This window comes from Ambystoma mexicanum, chromosome 5q, assembly GCF_040938575.1.
Source record: "Ambystoma mexicanum isolate Mex_15411 chromosome 5q, UKY_AmexF1_1, whole genome shotgun sequence".
Taxonomy (NCBI): domain Eukaryota; kingdom Metazoa; phylum Chordata; class Amphibia; order Caudata; family Ambystomatidae; genus Ambystoma; species Ambystoma mexicanum.
The window spans coordinates 164,769,059-164,790,541 of record NC_090933.1 but is presented as its reverse complement, the minus strand read 5'-3'; the positions used below and the strand labels follow the sequence as shown (position 1 = coordinate 164,790,541).

At 51.3% G+C, this 21,483-nt stretch overlaps 1 protein-coding gene across 5 annotated transcripts in view; it reads left to right on the top strand.

Annotated features, from left to right (window-relative positions):
* Positions 1-905: 905 nt before the first annotated feature.
* NETO1 (neuropilin and tolloid like 1) overlaps positions 906-21,483 on the top strand; it is a 1,259,189-nt gene continuing 1,238,611 nt past the window's right edge. Inside the window, exon 1 of one of the 5 annotated variants that reach the window (XM_069620705.1) lies at positions 906-3,133. In XM_069620705.1, the coding sequence (XP_069476806.1) occupies positions 3,106-3,133 (28 nt within the window). In that variant the 5' untranslated portion in view covers positions 906-3,105. Of the gene's footprint in view, positions 3,134-3,320; positions 3,448-3,994; positions 4,513-21,483 lie in introns of those variants that run through there. The other 4 variants (XM_069620706.1, XM_069620707.1, XM_069620704.1 and 1 more) reach the window with 4 other exon arrangements.

Sequence of the window (21,483 nt, the reverse complement as noted above, 5' to 3'; positions counted from 1 at the left end):
TTCAACATTGCAAGATGTTGAAACTGCTCACTTTGGTGTAAATGAAAGTGTTGATATACACTTGTGCGGATGCAACGTTGAAGCTGCTCGCTTTGGTGTAAATGAAAGTGTTCATATACACTCGTGCAGTGTATATGAACACTTTCATTTACACCAAAGCAAGCAGCTTCAATGTTGCAGCAACGTTGAAGCTGCTGGCTTTGGTGTGCATGAAAATGTCCATAAACAACACGGGTGTATGCACACTTCCATTTACACCAAACAAGGCTTCTTGTGGCACTCCTCCAGTTTAATGTGCGCTAGTTTAGCGTACATATTAAACTGGAGGAGTGCCACAAGAATAGGCTTCCAAAAAGCCAGTTTACGAATGTGGCGGTTGCTAGGTTGGTTTCCAACCCATCCTAGCAACCGTCACATGTATTCCGAAAGTGGCGCATTCCTTCCAACTTCAGAAGAATGCGCCACCTTCAAAATAGGTCTTAAATACAGAAAAGGTCGTTAAGCCTTTAACGTCCTTCTCGGTACTTAACACCTACACGAGAATCGGGCCCTGAGATGTGCAACTTACGCCAATTGTGACATGTGTTAAACATTGGCAGCGCAAACAAAATAGACATATGTGCACAATAACAAAAGCCACCCCCTCTAAAAAATACCTCAGTCTCGCTTAGTAAACTTATAGCTAGATGAGAGATGTGCATATGCTGTTATATTAATAATATGTTTTGTCATTGAATTTGATTGTGCAGTATGATATGATATTTTATTTATATCGCGCCCATACACAAGTGTTTCAAGTGATGAGTGGGAGCTGCGGGGAGGCGTGGACAAGTAAGCATGAGAAGGGCGATGATGGGAATGGCAGTGATGAATATGGGATTCGGTGCCAATGCTGTGTAACACATCCAGCCCTAGACTGCGTTTCGGTTTGATGCCCCTCAATGTGCGCCTGGCCCTTCTGCACCCGCTTTCCGCCCCTAGCCCTCGCAGCAGCAAATGGCATTCGCTTCCCGCTCACTGTGACCAGCACAGGCGAGTATCGCTCATTTCGGAGCTGCGGGGTTTGGCCTGAGCGCGACCCTGCTGCTGAAGGAAAGAAGTGAGCTCGTAACAGCGCGTGCTGCTGCGCCTGTGCGCAGGAGAGAACTAACCCGTGCTCCTCTGACAGGATCACGCCGCCAGTGGCAAGGAAAACACATCAGGGACGGAGTGGCGCGCGGCTCCACAGTGCGCCCTTACGGGCACGCCGCCACGGCCCCTTCCCCTGCTAAGCGAAATCGGTGATTTTGAAGTCAGCATGGCAAGCACTGGAGAACATTCTGTCCCCGCCCCCCCACGGGCAAGGTCCCCGTTACCAGAGGCGACTTACACGCTCCCTCCCCCGTGGGTTCACCCCAAACACACCAGGCCACCATTCTGGTAGATGTGGAAAGGAGGCTATTGGCGGTGTCCTATCCTCCCGCACGAACAGGGGCCATGCATTAGTACAGATACAGCTTTTGTTGATGTGGTACTCAGCCGGTAAATTAAGGCGAGGTGCCGGCATTATTAAAGTAGGAATGGTCTGCGGCAGTGGCTGGGCCCCGCAGGTCCCCGCTGGTATGGCGCTGAAGCCGATCGCTGTTTGCAGTAGTGCTGGCTGCGCCTGCCACAGTGCCGCAGCAACAGGTGCAGCGCCAGCCTGAGCTGCGGGAGCCCCGTCGGCATCACAGGGCCGATGCCGCAGCCGCTGCAGCGTGGCCACCAGCCTGCCAGGCATCTTCTGCTCTGGAGTGCCCGAGTGCATGCGTCCTACGCGTACAGGGCAGACAGAAGCCTCTGCTCTCGTGGCACCGTGAGAGGGGGCAGCGGCGCCCCTTACACCTGGGTTGCCCCTGCCCTGCTCAGGGGCGAGAAAAGGCCGAGCGCCAGGGCCCTGCACACCGCCCACAGCCACATCCTTTCGGATTGCTCGACCACACAGCCCAATTCTACAGGAGCACGCCTAAAGTAATCCCCTCACGAAGCCCGCCCCCTGGCGCACGGGCGCGCTGTTCCCCCCGGCCCCACCGCTTGGCAGTGCAGGAAGCTGCACACTGCACCCACCGATGGACCCACTGCCAGCGGCGGGATCGTAGCGCCGTCCAATCCCGGGGAATAGCCGGTGCCGGGCAAGTTCTTCCAGACCCCCGAGGACATGTCTGACACAGCCCGGTGAGCAAGATGCCTTCTTTTGCCGAACGAAGTGAGGAGAATTCCAGTGCTGTCTAAAGAAGCGGTGCTCCTGGTCCGTGTGTGCTGCTCCCCCGGCAGTGGCAGGTGCCGGATACAGCACTTGGCGCCGGTGGCTCTCCTTCCCAGCAGGCACTGACTGGATGCGGCTGCTCTTCGGATGATGCGGAGAAAGGTCCACCGCAGGGCGGCCGGCGCTGTGCTACGGTGCACTGGTTTCGGCCGCTCTTAGGGGAGCTATCTGCCAGTATGGGGATGCGTGGCACAAACGTGATGTGAAATCCACTTTTTGGTATTCGTTCACGCGTCTGGTGGGATTCTGGTGCTAGCCAAGGTGGAGCCGTCGCGGGGAGCTGATGACGGACCCTTTAATCCCCTGGATGCGGGAAGGGAACATCGCCAGGATCCTGAACACGCTGGGCTGGAGATCATGTGAAAACTCGGATCTGGCACTTGTCTTGCATGGACCTGGCGAGGAAGCTGACCCGGCGCGGACAGCCATGTTCACTGAGTCTCTCTGAGCCATCCATCAGCCCTCTCCATTTTTTGTGTGCACTCTGTTTATGCCGCCGGGTGTGTGCTGACCCTCGTGCTATGGACCGCAGCTGGGGTGACCCTGGGACTGGCACACTACTTCCGACGCTCTTTCACCGCGGCTCTATACTGTCACTCGCTGGGCCGACTGTCACGCCGCAAGATGAGGTGCTGATTCCGGTGTCCACCGGAGGCTGCTGAGGAGACAGGGTGCCGGCGGGCCGGATGTTCGTGCCTCTACTGTGTGCCGCCCTGCGTTTTCCAATCCTGCCTGTGCATTTCCCCACCGCCCCCGCTGGAAGTCCTCCCGAAGCTAAATGGAATTAGTGGAGATCGCTGCCCCTTGTGCAAGGAACAGACATGATCCATGGGCGCAGTTTGTTTCACAGTGAGTATGTTGGCAGATGAGACGGAGAGAGGTTGGGGGAGGTTGGGGGGCGGGGGGGGGGGGGGCTGGGATCCCTTCCCGGTGCATGCCACCCGGCGAGTGGGGTGCGCGACGGGGGGCGGCGAGGAACGGTTTATGTGAAGGGATAGTGGAACCAGACAGCATAGTCAGGCACTGGGCTGCATGGATGTAAAGGCTGGGTGGGGTCCGTTGGTAAGGGACGTGGAAGTTTAGGACGTGCATGCCCTGGTGGTGCTGGCGGCGATATGCGGTGGTGTTGAAGAGAATGGGTGAAGACTGGCAGTGAGGTGTAGGTAGGACAGAGTCCAGCGGCGTGGCATGGAGAGAGTGAGCTTGTGCTCTTTAGCAATGTGAAATCGTACCCCCAAGGTAGAGGGCGACGAAGGGGGTGACATTCGTGGAGAATTGGGGGAAGGGGAGAGAGGGGTGTGCTGTGCGGGAAAGGGGAACTAATGAGGGGGGCAGGGGATTCCGCCAGTGTGGCGGCGTTGTTTCGGGTTCAGAGTGCGCGTCAGTGCGTGTGCGCGTCTGTGTGTGGCAGTGTGTCTGGAGTAGAGCCTGATGCGGACAGTTGAGGAATCAGAGGTGCTATGCAGAGCTGAATGGTGTTGTGGTGATGGGCATTCATGGCGATGTGGACGGTGGCACCAAGGGGAGGGTGTTGACAGTCCGATGCTGCCCCCTGATGATTAAGGGCCTGCGTTCTAATCTTAGGGGGGGTAGGAACCCGCCTCTGGCAATTCAGGCTGCACACGGAAGGTTATTGATGCTTGGATGGTGTTAGTGGGGGTTGTTGGTTGGGCCAGGCCTGTGTGGGGTGCAGCGGATAAGAGACGCAGCGATGTTGGCGTGAAATGAACCGAGGGGAAAGGTTATGACTTCTGAGGTGGCAGTGTTTATAGGGGGGTGCTTGGTGCGAGTGCTGCAGAGGAGAGAGGGAGGCATTGTGATGTCACGAGGCAAGGGCGATTTAAGCAGCACTGATAGCGTGAGAGGGGTACGTTACGATGTCCCCTGCTGGCCCTGGTTAAGTGAGGCGCTGCCAGGAAGCGCACGGTGACAGAATCCGTTTGACGCCCGGTCTCGTTGAGGCCTGAGAGTCTGTGTTCTTGGGTACACCAGAGGGTGTAATGGGGTGATCTAGTTTGAAGAACGGTGGCTATTTATTTTCATTAAAACATAGTGGATTTTGAGTGAACGAAGGAGAAGTGGATTTTGCTGAGGAGCGCGGGGCGTTGAGCCTTCTATGGGCGCGAAATATGGCCTAGGGGCTTGGTAGAGATGCGGGCCTCGAGGTGGAGAGGTGGACATGTACGCTGGTTTCTCCCTGAGGGGGAACCGGGGCTTGCTTCTATTCGGTGAGTCATCACATGTTAGTAGGCATGGAAAGAGGACGTATTCAGATGCGGAAGAGGCCATTTAGTGACGTGCTGTGTGAATGGAAGCATGAAATTAAGAGTAAGATATTTGGGGGAAGTGGAGGCGCAGGCTTCCTTCCTATCACTTATTATTGGCAATGTTTAACAGAATGTTCGGCATTTTGGTAATAACTGATTAATGAACGAGCATCGCACCAGTCTCTCTCGCTCTCTCTCAACTTCTTTATCTCCCTCTCACACAGTTTCTGCCTCTATTGTAACTACTTCTCGTCCATCTGCCTCTCTATTTCTCTGTATTACACTCTCTTTGTCTCTTTCCTTGCAGCATTTATATATCCACTCTCTACTACCCCACCCACACCATCTCCCAATGCAACCCATCTTCCTCCTCAATCACTCTTTTTTCCCTTTATTTCTTTTCTCACATACCTTCTCCTCCCACGCCCTTCCCATTTCACTCCATGTTCTCCTCTTTCTATCTCTAATGTATTCCTCCCACTCAGTCCATTTCTTTCTGGAACCCGTTTTAACCCATGCTTACCAGTCTCTCCTCTTCCAGGCCACCTCCTTCACTCAACACATTTCTCTCTCTTTTTCAATCTCTCTTATTTCTCCTCTTTCTGTTCCCTTTTGGACCCCTTCGTTCACTTCACCCACTCACTCCCAAACATACTCACTCACGCACTGCGATGAATAAACTTCCTGGGCAGCAGTGTGCTTGTGTCATCCTTTAAGGCGGACGGCCCAAAGCTGAGGAGTGCATTGCAGGCATCTGCCTTGTCCTTGGTTTGGTTCAGACAGAGACTCTCTGGCATGTCCCACCTAGGAAACGTGCTGCAGATCCTAGCAGGGCATCCTGTTTGCTGGCTGGGTACCTACCGGTTTTGGAGCTGCTAGAAGGTCCTCTGGATTCAGTATCTCCCTCTGTTCCCTGAGAGATGTTTAGGGGAGGGATCTTGCTTCCCTCTTGGATGTTCTGGCCTTCCTTCACTGGCAGAATATGTAAGGCAGGCTGTACCTTCAGCCAGGGTCCAATGCCGAGTTCTTGTTACTCCATGCAAAGTCTCCATATGATCTGCTCAAAAGAGGGGAGGAACTTGATCTCAATGTCCTCGGTCTCACCGAGAGATGGTTCATGGCCAGTTCTGTCACAGCTTTGACACACTCCTCCCTGATGGATACAAGATCCTCTCAGCGCGTTCTGGAGGGGGTGTAGCCTTGATCTTCCTGGAGTGGATTTCTGCCTCTATCATTCTTATTTAGGCCTACTCCTCTTTCAAATGCCTTTTCTGCAGGCTCTCTCTCCCTCCTGGCCACTCTCTTACTGTGACTACTATCTATTGGCCACCTGGTCAGAACACCTCCTTGCTCTCTGAGTGGGCAGACATCTCTTCCTCCCTCCTGGCCTCGACCACTCAACTCCTCCTTTGTGGAGACTTTAACATCCAACTGGATGCTCCCTGTCCCTCCTCTGGACTCTCTTGCAACCTCTGTGACACTCTTTCTATTCTCCCCTCTGGCCTGACTCACTCTGCAGGTCACACTCTGGATGTTCCAATCTCCTCAGACCTCCCCCTCTCTATCCTCTCACCACTCCTCTCTATTGTGGTGATCACTTTATCCTTTCCTCCCATCTCTTCCCCTCTACCCCTCAGGTCAAACCAACTCCAGCACTGCCACCTACCTTCTCGGTCATCCGACCCATGAAGCGTATGTCAGTTGAGGCTTTCACTGCCACTTTCTCTCCCCCTCCTCCTCCTCTGGCTGACTCTCACACTGACACAGCCCTTTCCATGCTCCACTCTTCTATCTCTGATACTCTTGATGTTCTTGCCCCTGTCATGAGGATACGCTTGAAGCCCAAAGCCAAGTGCAACTCCTAGTACGATTCTGACCTTGTCACCCTTAAATGCAAGTGCAGGGTGGCGGAGAGGAAATGGCTAGCTTCTTGTGCCACCTCTGACAAACTGGCCTGCCGCCTGCTCCAAAGGTAATACAGGCTCTCTGTCCTCACCAAGAAGAGGGTCCACATCCAAGCACTAGTCTCTGCGGCATCTAACAACTTGGACAAACTCTTTAAAATCTGCAAGGAGCTGGCCAATCCTGCTGCAGTCTCTACCTCTCCTGTCCCCTCCCAGGCCCTCAGCACGGCACTGGCTTCTCATTTTATCTCTAAAACCCTGGATTTCCTGTCCACCCTCTGCTCCTCCTCCTCCCTCTACTCTCTCCTCTGCCTCTGGCCCCTTTGTGGCCACCTCCTCCCACTTTCTCTTCCTTTCCTCTGTTCTCCCCTGATGAGGTTTCTAGACAAGTCCGATCTATGAAAGTCTCCTCAAAGCAGGTTCTTCCCTCTTCTTCCAAAACCACCAAGGACCTTAGCCCCTGTACTGGCTGACTTCTGCAACCACTCCTTCGCCACTGGGATCTTCCCTTCCCAACTGAAGCACTGCCTTGTGCACCCTCTTCTTAAGGAACCCTCTGCTGACCCGTCCTGCCCAGCTATCACCCATTTTGGCTTACTGCACAAAAACCCAGACTCATTTAAAAGTGGAAAAGGTCGCTTTAATGTGACAGGCCAAAGCTTACAATCAAAACGCTCAACTGGCTCCATGGCCTAACAAACTAAAGAAATATTTTAACAACCAATTAAATAAATTAAACATTTTCATTTTCATTTTCCCCCAACAATTAAATAATTAAATAACCCATTTCCTCCCTAATTATCCCTTGGACCCTACCGTCTCCTTGCCCCTTTTCCAGGCGTCCCGCTTTCTCCCAGGGGCCATGCCCTTCCAGGCTCAATACCTGTTCCCCGGGGTGACCTGCTTGTGCAAACAGCGCCACCCCATCCTTTCCCGTGTCATTCCCCCATTGTGCTTCCCTCCCCCCACATCAAAAGAGGCCATGCCCCCGGCGTCCCGACCCACTTCAACACACTTCAAACTCCCCTCTACACCAAACTCCCCCTTCCTATGACCTGCAGCCAGCCTGACCATTACACACAAACTTTCACAATGCCCTGACCTGTCACACAAAACTACCAACCCCTACCATCCTAACAGGCCCCAAAACTCATAAAAAACTCGCCATGTCATCTAAAACCCACCGCACAATCCCATGAACAATGGACCCCCCATATTCCATAACCAGACACCAGCCTAAAACCAAAATGACGGGGTGGGAGGGCGGGACAATCACCAAGTCCTAACCGTCGCCTGCCTCCCGAACCTTCCCTGAGCCCTTAAATACCCCCGGGAGGCGCTCTGCCCCCCACGGCCACTCGCTGGCCATGTGCAGCGCCAAAAACTCCCCGGGGGGAAACGCTTCGCGTTCCCCCCGGGCTCCCCCTTTTGGCTTACTGCACAAAAACCCAGACTCATTTAAAAGTGGAAAAGGTCGCTTTAATGTGACAGGCCAAAGCTTACAATCAAAACGCTTAACTGGCTCCATGGCCTAACAAACTAAAGAAATATTTTAACAACCAATTAAATAAATTAAACATTTTCATTTTCATTTTCCCCCAACAATTAAATAATTAAATAACCCATTTCCTCCCTAATTATCCCTTAGACCCTACCGTCTCCTTGCCCCTTTTCCAGGTGTCCCGCTTTCTCCCAGGGGCCATGCCCCTCCAGGCTCAATACCTGTTCCCCCGGGGCTACCTGCTTGTGCAAACAGCGCCACCCCATCCTTTCCCGTGTCATTCCCCCATTGTGCTTCCCTCCCCCCACATCAAAAGGGGCCATGCCCCCGGCACCAGAAAAACCCTCCCCCGAGGAGTTCTTTCTGCCCCACCCCCCCAACTTTTTATCTCCAACTTTTTACCCAGTCTCCCAGCCAAGAACCCAAGTCCGCCAGGTAGTTATTATTCCCATACACAGACAAGTGTACCCCATCCTCTCCAAAGATAAGGAGACCCTCATATGCTATTTCCTTATGGTCCATGACCTGCACTGCCACAGAGGCACAGCATTTTACCATTTCTCTGTTTATCCCCTTCCTGGCCCGCTCTATTGCTCCCCCACTTCTCACTCCCCTCCACACTCATCGCGGCAACAACTTAGTCCATACACCACGGCTTGAGGCCACATTTCCCGCACCCACACTAAGTCCCTCTTCATTTTCCTTAGCAGAGCCAACCCCGTATCTCTCACCAGGTCATTCTCCCCTGCATGCATAATCACCACCTCTGGAACCCCAAGCGTGCCCTCATCCCTGCCAATATAGGAAGCAGCTGATCCCTCCGCAGGCCCCCCAACCCGTGCCATCTCACCACCACTTCTTTGTAACTGGACCTACCCCGTTACCTTCCAAACACCCTTTTCTCCACCTCTTTCCCAGCCCACTTAACAATTGAATGGCCAACAAATCAAAACTTGCGCCAACTCCCCCTTCTTTCGCGCAGCATCTGAAAAAGAAATTACAAAATCACTGACAAGTCAAAAATATTTCAACAACAACAGTTGGCCCACAAAGTCCTACTCCACCTTTTCAACATTCCCCATTATCAAACTCCCTGCCGTACCCCTTGTATTTCCCAGACCTCCAACGCCCCAATCTTTTCACCTTGTCTTCTGAAAAACCCACCTGGTACCCTCAGATGCTGCACCCATCCTAAATGAATGAGTCCCAAAATCCTCTGCCTTTTCTCCCACTGCCACCCGCGCCTTCCGCAATACCACTAGTACCTGGAACTGGGCATAAGACCTTGCTCCCTCGACCCAGCCGAACCCAAGAGCCCCTTCCCTTCTGATCCGTCTTAGACCTTTTAATCTTGATGTCTAAACCTTCTTCTGTAATTTGAACATCTTCCCATTGCAGTCCCCCTATCCCCTTTTTCCCCCGACCAACTCAGAAACCCTAAAAGCCCCCAAACAATAACCACGTAAAACAAGTCGCAAACAGCTCCCCTACAAACAATAAACCATTTGTTCCACTTGTTGTGCCCAGTTTATTGCTTTACAGTCCTGCGTTGTCCCCCCTGCACCGGGGGCCCACGTGCACCCCTGTCCATGCAGGCCCTTTACTTTATTACTCCTCTCGCCACTGCACCAGGGGCCAAACCTGCACCCCCGTCCATGCAGTCCCTTCCATATCACAATGTTCAAGCTCCTTGCGTCCATTACCACCTGTTTCCCCCCTGCACCAGGGGCCCTAGTGCACCCCCGTCCATGCAGGGCCCTTTTCTTCCTTACTCCACTCCACCGCTGCACCAGGGGCCAAACCTGCACCCCCGTCCATGCAGTTCCTTCCATATCACAATCTTCAAGCTACTTGCGTCCATTACCACCTGTTTCCCACCTGCACCAGGGGGCCCAGTGCACCCCCGTCCATGCAGGCCCTTTAGTTTATTACTCCTCTCGCCACTGCACCAGGGGCCAAACCTGCACCCCTGTCCATGCAGTCCCTTCCATATAACTAATCCTCAAACTCCTTGCATCCATTACCACCTGTTTCCCACCTGCACCAGGGGCCCTAGTGCACCCCTGTCCATGCAGGCCCCTTCTCTGCCTTACTCCTCTCCACCGCTGCACCAGGGGCCAAAACTGCGCCCCCGTCCATGCAGCCCATTCCACATAAATTCCTCTTCCAGCACCTTGCTTCGTTGCTCCACTTCTTTCCCCCAGCTGCACCAGGGGCCCTAGTGCACCCCTGTCCATGCAGGCCCCTTTTCTGCCTTACTCCTCTCCACCGCTGCACCAGGGGCCAAACCCGCGCCCCCGTCCATGCAGCCCATTCCACATAAATTCCTCTTCCAGCACCTTTCTTCGTTGCTCCACTTTCTTCCCCCAGCTGCACCAGGGGCCCTAGTGCACCCCCCGTCCATGCAGACCCATCTCATCCCTTCCCCTTGCTGCACCAGAGGCGCTCCCGTACCTCCGTCCATGCAGCCTGAAACCTACTCACCTTGTCGTGCGGCAAGCGTGAGGGCTTCACCACCATCGTCCACGCCCTCCAAACGACAGCTACCACCCCTTAACAATTTCCACTGTTACATCCCCCCTGCGGCCCTCCCCTACCTACACGTCTTCCTCCTCACCCTTCTCCTACCCCCTTTAAGTTGCCCCCAAAAACCTTTCATCAAACCTTGCGCCCCCCCTCCTTTTACGATAAACTGAGCCTGACCTACCAGCACATCCCAATTTACCTGGCATGCATTCCTTCCCCCCCACCTACTTGCCCCGCTCCTCGCCCTGACCCACTGTCCCCTGCCTGAAAACAATCTGTAACCGGATGCCGACCCGCACACCTGCTGCCCTCGTGTTTAAATTTGCACATCCACCTCGTGCAGCCTTCTTTATTGAACGCCCAACATGCTGCCGAGGGCTGCCCTCTACCTCCTCCCCCCGCTCCCTCATGGGCGGGGCGACCAAGAAAGGGCCGGAAAGGCACGGCAGCCCACTTGCTGTGTGCAATGTCGGGGCAGGCCTCGTTGGGGCCTTCAATTGCAGCCAGAGATCCATGTCTATCTCCCCCCAGACCGCCTGACTTTCCTCTGCCATTCTCGCTCTGAATTCCTCATCATACCATACCCAGGCAAAGCCCCCAAAACTCATGAAAGCCTTCCTTATTACATCCATATATTTAAGCAGGGCCACGCAACGCTCCGGGAATTTTTCACAATACACACTGGCATAAATGATAAACGCCGACGTCCAATTCTCAATAGTCACTGGGACCCTTGGGCGTGAAGCCAGTTCCCTCTCTTCCTCCTTAGACCCCTCCTTTGCTCTCACTTCCCTATGGAGCAATTTAAAGACATCCACAAATTCCCCCGCCTGAATCTTCTCCCTGGTCGCTGCCATCAAGTGCGCCCCTAATGGTTTTGTTATCCCCATGTATGGCAATTTTTTCTCTTTTCCTTTCACTTCAACCTCCTTATCTTTCCCAGCTTGCACTTCGAGCACCAATGGCTCCACCACCTTGTCCGTTTGGACCTCCACTGAGCAAATGCTCTTCCCAGCACCTGCGGCTCCAATGGCCTGCACACCAACTTCTTTCATTACACCTTGCAGTCCAGACCCTTCATCCCCTGTCCCCCTTCTTGTGACCCCTCTCTGCCATGCAGATGACCATTCCCTTTCCCGCTCACCTCTTTCCACACCTGCCGCCTGTGGTCTGGCGTCCACACCGATGCTCCTCCTCTCCTTTCTTAGAGGGCTCCTACTGCGGGGACAAAACATGTCAGCACTCTCCCCCAGCCAATAGTTCCCCTGACCCCCTCCCCCCCGTCCACCCAGCACTTCCCTTTCCATATCCCACCTCAAACTTCTACTCTCCTCCCCCCTTTCCCTTTCCGCCCTATAATCTTCCACTTCCCATTGCCCCACATATTCCTCCCATCCAACTTCATCACCCCTTAAATAGCATTGCGGATGCGAGCTCATGCCCGAGTTGAGTTGATGATCTTCTTGCGAACCCGGGGCGTCCGCCCCGCCACTCCTTTGACGTCTTCTCGGCGGGGTTGTGGAAACCCCTGCCTGGTCCTCTTCTCTCGGGCGAGGCGTTCCGTCCTCCACCCTGAAATCCTCATTGCTAGGGGCTGTGCTGTGCCCTCTAGGCTATCCTTGCGCTGACCGAGGAGGGGCCGTACTGAAACCCTCTACCTCCACCTGACCAGCGGGGGCTGCGCAGCGCCCTCTGCCCTCACTCCTCCTACCCGGGGGGGCCGTTCCGCGCCCCACACTAAACTCCTCAAATGACGGTGACCTCTCCCTCCTTCTCCCACCTGCACTCTTCTGCAGGTATTTACCCCCTCTTCCACTTTGCCCTGTCACCCCCCTCTGCACCCCTTCACTGGCACCCCTCTTATTCCTCTGAGCCACCTCATGACCCGAAATCATTTCTCCCCCTGACGCCCTCCTGTCTATCTCCTTTCTCAACTTCCCGCCCCTAGTTTCCCAAACCTCCCCTCTCCCCGTCGATGGGGTGCAAGCCACCACTGCCGCGAGAGCCCCATCTGCCGCTGCTCTACGCTGCGGCCTACCACCACTTATCTCCCCCTCCCCGTGACCTCTCCGCCGGTGACCCCCCCCCACTGCCCCCTTCCACTGGGCCCTAGATGCCATACTAATTATTTCCAAAGCCTCCCAGAGCCTTAGCATCAACCAGACCCTTCTTGCTGGCTCCCTGGCCCACCATCGTGCACTACTAATCTGGTTGTGCACGACAATATATATGCCCCCTGAAAATGAACCTAGCAAACCTAAGCCCCCGAGCCAAAACTACCCGTGGACCTATCCCCCAAATGACAACTACTAACTTTGAAACTAGCTTTTTTTTTTTTTTTAAACCTACTTATTTAATAAAATGACTACTTTTTTTTTATTTTTTATTTTTTTTATAATAAACCCCCCCACTTATCCAACCACCCCCTGCACCCGATAGCCCCCCCTTTTTCCCACTCTCTTAACGAGCTACTTCACTCGGAACACCCCCGCAGGGCCCCCCCCACCCTCCACCCCCTTCTCAAAAAACCCATTCCTTTCCCTATACTCCCTTTTCCTACTTTCCCACTTTCTTTTTATTATATATATTTTTTTTTTTTAGGCCCCACTCCGTCAACCCAGCTCCACCGCCCGCCCCCTAGTGGCACAACTGCCGCACCGCAGTGCCTTCCTATTCCAAATGGAAACAGGAACAGGGGGAGCGATCCCTTTAAGAGGGCCGCTCTGCCCCCTCCCTGCTGCATGCCGGCACCGCACGCGAGGGAACAGAAGCCCAGCACACGCGGGCTCACCCCCAACGGCTCCCCTCACCCGACACACTGCGTTCCCACACGAACGCGAAACGGGGCCGGCAACAGCAATGCCGAACCCTGCAGGCCCACACTACGGCCGGCGAGGGATGCCCGCCCAGCTCCCTCACAAGAAAAAGAAACTGCGGCCGCAAATGGCCCCGAACCGCCCGCCCTGCTGTACCCAACCCGCGGACGGCGGCTCCGGTAAGAGGAGGGGGGGGGTACCTTATGTACGGTACCCCTGACTATTCGGGGCCCGCGACCCCACCCGCTTTATATTTATTATTTATTTATTTATTTATTTAAAATTCAGGTGCCGCCGCCGACACCCTCCCTCTCCCCTTATACCTGGCCCCCACCTCCACAACCCTGCTAGTCCCTACCTCGAACACACGCCTTAGGCCCAGCTACAGGGAAGGCTCGGGAGCAGGCGACAGGACTCCACAATCACCAAGTCCTAACCGTCGCCTGCCTCCCGAACCTTCCCTGAGCCCTTAAATACCCCCGGGAGGCGCTCTGCCCCCCACGGCCACTCGCTGGCCATGTGCAGCGCCAAAAACTTCCCAGGGGGAAACGCTTCGCGTTCCCCCCGGTGCCCCCCATCTCCATCAATCCTTTCCTGGGCAAACTCCTGGAAAAGTCGGCCATCTCCCAGCATAATCTTCACACTGAATCTGTTGGTCGTCTCCATGACCATCAGTCTGGCTTCAGAGCAGCCAGAAGCATGGAAACTGCTCTCCTGAACATCTATGAAGACCTGCTCCCTAACCTTGATTCTAATCTCCCCTCTGTCCTCATCTTACTCAATCTCTCTTCTGCCTTTGACATGGCCAACCATGCCATTCTGCTCAATCGTCTCCGTGATAACCTGGGTTTCACAGATTAGGCATTAGCCTGGCTGACCTATTTTCTCTCTGATCGACCCTCCCAGTTCCAACCTGGGTCCTTGCATTCCGCTATCTCACTCTCTCCCTGTCATGTTACCCATGGGTCTAACCTCTCTCACTGGCTGTTCAACCAATACCGGGCTCCTCTCCCCCACTGCATTGCCGCTCTCTGCTCCAACTTTCAGTGCTATGCAGATGACACTGAGCTCGTTATCAGGCTCCCCTCTTCCACCTCTTCAACTTCTCTCATCTCTGACTGCCTGTCTGCTATCCAGGAGTGAATTGCTGCCAACAATCTCTGCCTTAATGCAAGTAAAATGGAGATTCTCCTCATCGGCACACCTGCACCCTCCTTTCCTGTCACTCTCTGGACAGCCTTCCTTGACCCTCTTCGTTCTCCCACCTGTGAGGCTAGGAACCCCGGGGTCATCTTCGACTCCACATTCTCCTTTTCTCCTCACATCTCTGACGTCTCTAAGAAGTCAAACTACCAACTGCACCTCCTCAGAGGTATTCTTCCTTTCCTCTCCTTCCCCCAGAAGCTCACTGTCTCTATAGCTCTGGTCCTCTCTAGGCTGGACTACTGCAACAGCCTCTTTCTAAATATGCCTGCTTCTACTCTCCACCCTCTGCAACTTATCCAGAAAAGGATTGCAAGACTTGACCTTGGCCTCAAGCCCAGGGATCGTATCCCTCCAGCACTGAACTCACTGCATTGGCTGGTCAGTGGCTGGAAGGATTAAGTTCAAGATCCTCTGCATTGTCCACAAGGTCTTCTAGGACCTTGGTCCTCAATACCTCCCACTCCCTCTTGGTAAATACCTTCTTACTGGACCTATTCACTCCTCCACCTCTAACTCTCTCAGGGTCAGTCTCTTCTCCAAGCAACAAGTTTGTGGTAGATCTCTTTCTTTGGCTGGTGCCTCCCTCTGAAACATCCTCCCAGACTCTCTGAAACTTGAGGAGAACCATCTCTGGTTCCAAAAGCACCTCCAGACCTTCCTCTTTGCTTCTGCCTTCTCTCTTCCTCTACCCTGCTGATTTCCTGTCTGATACTGCACTGGTCACTTGACTACCCTCTGATTTTGGGCCCAGATCCCTGCCTGCCCAGTTGCACACCCGCACTGCCTCCTGGCAACCCTTGCACTTGGGTCTGTATCTGTCACCCTACAGTCCCCCTGCCTGCACTTTCGGACACCTGCTGTCTGCACTTACCCTTGCACCTGCCACCTGCTGGCCATACTTCTTGTTATTGTTTTGATCCCATGTACAGCACTGCCCCTTTCCCTTTCCCATGGCACTTTTCCTCTTCCCCTCCCCTGCACTTGCACGATCTCAATGTCACTTGGCCGAGTGGCCAAGTGACAATGTCCTTGCCTCATTGGCCTTGAAACTCTTGTGTTTAGGTGCATTACAAATGCTATATCATATCATATCAGCCCCCTTTTAAAGCGAAATAGGCCACAGTGATTGGTGTAGGCCAAGCCTACCTTAATGAACCACTCCTCGGTCCCCACCAACAATCTCTTGTATGCATGAGGTCATAACAAGAGTTCTTTACAACAGAAAAGGTAAAGGGGAGAAAACATGAAATGCTAGGTCTCACCCATCTTCCAGTTTGTTGTGTATCAAAGGTTGTCTCTGGTCAACGGAGCTCTCTGTGGATCCTAGTTAAAGCGGCAGGTCTCCCTTGCAGCTGCATGGAGAACAGAATTTGTGCCTCCGTCAATCCACATACTTGTACCTTCTGAATGTGGTGCCCCTCCAGGGATATTTACTGTAAACATGCAGTCTCAGACATGACTTTTCACTGTCCATTGATTGTAAGTGTGGCTTCAGGTTGACACAGTGCATATCAAAGGTTGTTGGGGTTTCCTATATCCTTTGATAATCTCTGTAGCCAGGCCCTATGTGGTCCTGGTTGAAGTATACCCTATTAGTATGCTAATTGGATCAATCACAACCACCCTCTGCAGGGCTGAACAAAAGGACAGGGCAGATCCAAGGAGCCTTTGTTAGTTAATTAGGCTGGCCATGACAGGAGGAAGGTTTTGCCCTCCCCCTTTTGAGATGACCTGGTCTACTCATGGCTATAATATCCCAAATAAATATGATGAGCAGGACTATGCCTGTACTCTGTGTCCACCCAGAGTACACAGGTCTATGTGTATGTTGTGCAGTGAGCATAGGAAAATGTGTGCGGATTAGCCCCACACATTTTCTGCAAGTTGATCTACCGTCATTCAATTTATTAAAACATTCATTTCCATTTCCCACCACCACTGTGCAGTAGGTGTGTAACCCCCCCGCCCCCAACCTCTGTCTCCTTTTGCTCTCACATTTCGGACATCTCAAAAAAGTCTAACTCAGAGGCACTGTACCATTTCTCACTTCCCCCAGCGGCTCACTGTTCCAGAGCCCTGATTCACTCCAGGCTGGACTACTACACCAGCCTCTTCCTCAACCTCCCTGCTTCTGCCCTGCACCCTTTGCAACTCATCCAGAACAGAAGCGCAAGTCTTATCTTTGGCCTTGCACCCAGGGACAGCATCTCTCCGGCGCTGGAAACCCTTCACTGGCTCCCCGTGAATGCAAGGATCAAGTTCAAGGCCCTCTGCATTGTCCACAAGGCTCTCTGGGGCTGGGACCTTCTTACCTACAATGTTGCCTACCTAAATACTGTCTCTCACAAGCCCTCCACTCATCTACCTCCAATCTTCTGCAAGTGAGCCGGTTCTCCAAGCAGAGATTTGTTGGGAAATCCTTATCCTCAGCAGAGGCCTCCCTCTGGAATAGACTCCCTGCCACCCTCCGTCTTGAGCCTGATATTATTAAGTTTTGGAAACTCTTCAAGACCTTCCTCTACTCCTCCTCCTTCGCTCTTCCTCTACCCTCCTAACCTAGCTCTCTGCTCTTTACATCTTTCCCTCCTCTTCCTTACGGCTTGCTGACTGGCCACCTGATGTACCTCAGAGTCTCACAGGTCCCTGGCACCCCCCGCCAGTCCTCACTGCACTTGCATCAGGGCCCTGCACCCCACCCTCCCTCAGTGCACTTGAGAATTAACCCAAGAGAGTGGCTCTCACGGCACTTACCCCAGTCTCCATTGACTGGGTGCACTGGAGCCCCCCTCCCATGACCGTCTGTGCACCTGCACAATCTGAATGCACCTTTGCCTGAAGATCGTCTGTCCTCTCTTGCCTTCACCCCTTAACGTGCACTTGGTAAAACTGCAGAATCGTTGTCAGTCATATTAACTGTATCTCAACTGTAAAATGTATTATATTCACTCACTCTGCCTGTGCAGACTATTATCGTCTCAGAATTTCAAGGGCTCTTGTTTTTCCCCATGTTCCCTCCCCCATTGAGCACTTTGAACCCAAACACTTGCCTGTATATAGAAACACTGCAGTACCATACCATTCATCCCATCTGACAGATGAACCCATGCACAGCTGATTGGCGTCCTGCGTAGCCCACCCGACAACCTAAGAGACCCATAAAACCACCCAGTCAACCTTCCACCTCCCACTTACCCCATACCTTGTCCATCTTTGTGGGGCAGCCCGAGTAGTCTAAATTCTTTTTTCCAGTGACATACGCATGTTCATGTCTAATACCCAGTCTCAATATTCGGAGCATTCTGGTGCACCCATTTCGCCGCAATATTGCATTTAAGGAGGCCAAATGCCATGGATAGAACCAGTTTCTCAAATCGTGTAACAGCAGTTTTACTCCAAATCCCAAGCAAAAACAACTTTGGTCCACATGTGATTTCTGTTCCCAATATTGCGGCCAATCTATTAAGACATGCAGTATAGAGGCAATGGATCTGCGACAATCCTACACAGAATGAAAGAAAGATGCTACCCCATTGCTGCATCTTAAGCAATTTGGGCTGTTCACTCATCCCCTCCGACAGATTAGGGTGCAAATGTAGTACACCCGATGTAGTATTTTGAGTAGCACCAACTGCATTCGGCTCGATATCACCACCTACATGGCTTACATAAATGCCCCAACCCATTCTTCGGGTTCTATCATCCCCAAATCCCCTTCCCACTTCAGTTTAAGTTTTGAGAGTTCACCCGCAGTGAAGGAAGATATTGTCTGATATAAAGTAGAAACAAACCGTTTCACAATTCTCTCCAGCAGAATATTCCTCTCAAGCGGGGACATCTTGCAGATCCCCAGTTTGTGTATGTGTATGCGTGGCATATGACAGCTTCCTGTAGTGATAGTGTTCCGTTTTTAATAGTACTTGCTAACATAAAGTGAGCGAGTATTGAAAAATTGAATAAAGTTGGTCCATGCACATGAAATTACAATATTATTTTTTTCATTACTGTATTGAAATAGATGTCTCTGTGAATTGTCGCGACTTTTAATGTAACTAACAAATTAGCAAAGAAGGCATATTTTCCAGCTACTTTTGTAGTCTCTCTTTTTTGATCATATCTCTCCAGCCCTGAAATCTTTTAATTGGGTCCTAGTGGCTGCAAGGATTAAGTTCATGACCCTCAGCATTGTCCACAAGGCCTTCTGGGGACTGGGTCCGCAATACCTTCAACTCTCCCTTCGGAAATACCTTCCTACTAAAGCACTTTGCTCTTTCACCTCCAACTCCCTCAGGGTCAGTCGCTTCTCCAAACAACACGTTGGTGGTTGATCTCTTTCTTTGGCTGGGGCCTTCCTCTGGAACAGCCTCCCTGCCTCAATCAAACTGGAGGAGAACCATTTTCGATTCCGGAAGCACCCCAAGACCTTCTTCTTTGTTTCTGCTTTCTCTCTTCTTCTCCCCTGCTGATTTGTCTGTGTCTGCACTGGGCTCCTGGCTACCCTATGAATACGGAGCCAGATCCCTGCCCACCCAGCTGCATACCCTCACTGCTGCCTGGCTACCCTTTGCACTTGGGTCTGTATCTGCAACCTTACAGTCCTCTACCCAAACTTATTAGACACCCTTTGTCTGCGCTTAATTCTTGCACTTGTTGCTTGTTGGCTGCACTACTTGTTGTTGTTTTTGATCACTTGTTCAGCACTTTCCACATCCCTCTACCCTGCACTTGGGCATTCTCAATGTCAGTGGTCCTAGTAAGAGCGTTGTTCTGTTCTCCCTTGTACTCCTCCCCTACCTCATCACGCCTTGAAACACTTGTGTATGGGCGCAATATATATAAAATATCATATCATATCATATCATACTTTAAATGTTGCAAACATTTTTCTAAGTGTTCACTCCTTTTCTTTACAATCGGCTGTGCAAATGTTCTTTCTAAAACAAGTAAAACATTGCAAGACTTATGAGTGTCACCAGTAATGACAATTTCTGTTTCATTACCAAATCACATTTATTAATTCACCACAATTTACAAAAAACCTGGAGACAATATTATTTCCTTTACTACACTTGTGAGTGGTTTAGGTTCCTTTAAATGCAGAATGACAAGATACAGATCGTCTTTACTTTACAATTAGGTAACAACAAATTACTTATGAATCAGTACAAGAAATATTCTTTTAACCAGACTAAAGCAATATTTGTGAAATTGCGGTCTTGGCTATGTTATGTTATGAAGAAGGTCCATTATATTTAATTGATGAGTGGAGGCTGGCCGCTTCTTCTTCTGCATTTTTTAATGTTGCAAGAACACATTGAATGTACAGTGTATTTGAACCCAACATACTGGCACTTGTAGTTGGATGGAAGCAACCATTTTCTTCTGGATAAGATTACAATTAAAAAATAAGGCAGTGATCAAGGGAGGCTTGGGTGGAATCATACTCAGTGGTGTTCCTTAGATCAACTGTAAACCTACACTTACAATGATATTGCGGGAAATCGTGGATTTTCTCAATTCTTGGAGGTTCATAATTATGCATGATTAAAGCAAGTTCCCCACACTGAGAGAATCCTGAACAATTTGTGTATGATAAAATGTTGTGTACATAGATTCTTAAGACCAATCAGTTGGTCAAAGGAGCCTGCAACTCATAACACCTAATGTATTGAACAAAACATAATTTTTCCTTGTGAGGAAATGCTGGATAATCAGTTGACATTGACATAGCTTCAGCCCAACATAAATGCGTAAATGTTTTGTTGTCATGGTCTGAGATTTTTATATGTGAAACTCCTGAAAGAAAATAGGAACAGTAAAATAGCTAAGGTAAAATAGCTATTTTAATGAAAGGAGTATTAAGAGTATAGATTTGTTCAGAGGCAATACATACATGAAATTCCAAACAATAGTACAATCCTACAAAGAACAATATTTCAGTTAAGTAGGAACTTTCAAATGAATGGTTTCTAAATCTTTCCAGTTATGGAAGCAACTAACAATTGATTGATCTTGAAACTAATCATGATCTACTGAAACTGCCAAGGGGAAAAACATGGCCACTGTATGAGTTCAGCAGCTGGAGCACATTGAGACATCTCCAGAATTGTCTTTCTCTTTACTTGCTTTGTTATGGTGTATATAATGGAAAATCATCCCAGTCTGGGGGTTGGTCTACTTTCAGCTTCTTGTTGATTTTGGTCTACTGGTTCTTTTGTGGATCAGGGTTCCTTGCTGAGGGATGTGTTGCTGTGTTGACTTGGCAGTCTGGTGGAGGTATTAGTAGATCCCAGCCTTGCATCTTCTCCAATGCAATGCTGGACAGAGGAGTGTTGTGATAGTGCAGTGTATTGGAGGGGGTCAGTGGAGGCCTTCCCTTTGTGCTCTGTGGCATAGCAGTGCTTTGGCCACGCTCATGTGATTGTTGATGCTAGTGGAAAGGTGGTTTTGGCAGCTTGGGAAGCAGTGCCTGGAGAGCATCTGCAGTGATGATTTTGTTTAGACCTAATTTTGCAGGGTGATGATCAGGGGCACAGGACTTCTGAATTCTCTTCTGAATCTACAACAGATATCGACCCAGTTGTTTTAGGAGATGTATATGCTATGGACCCCAAAGTTACTCTTAAGTATGTGAGGCAGTGAATTGATATCTGCGCACATATGCTGATTATGATTTGTTGGCTAAGAACGTGGCTGCTTGAATAAAACCATAAGCAGGCATGCTGGAGAAAAAGACAAGCCCAGATCTTTGCCAATGTTTGGTGGAAAAGGGGGAACAGAAAAGCCAGAAATGTATTCCAAACCCCCCTTTGTATTGTTAAATCATTAAGCAGGATCCTGACTCAACAATCCAGATCTGCCAGTACACAGAGTCCAAATGTGTCTCCATACCCAGCAGTATGGATTGCCAAGTCATTCAAGAGCACCCACTACATAAATAGGTATCAGCTGTGGAGAAATCAGACTTGGGACATTTTCCCTC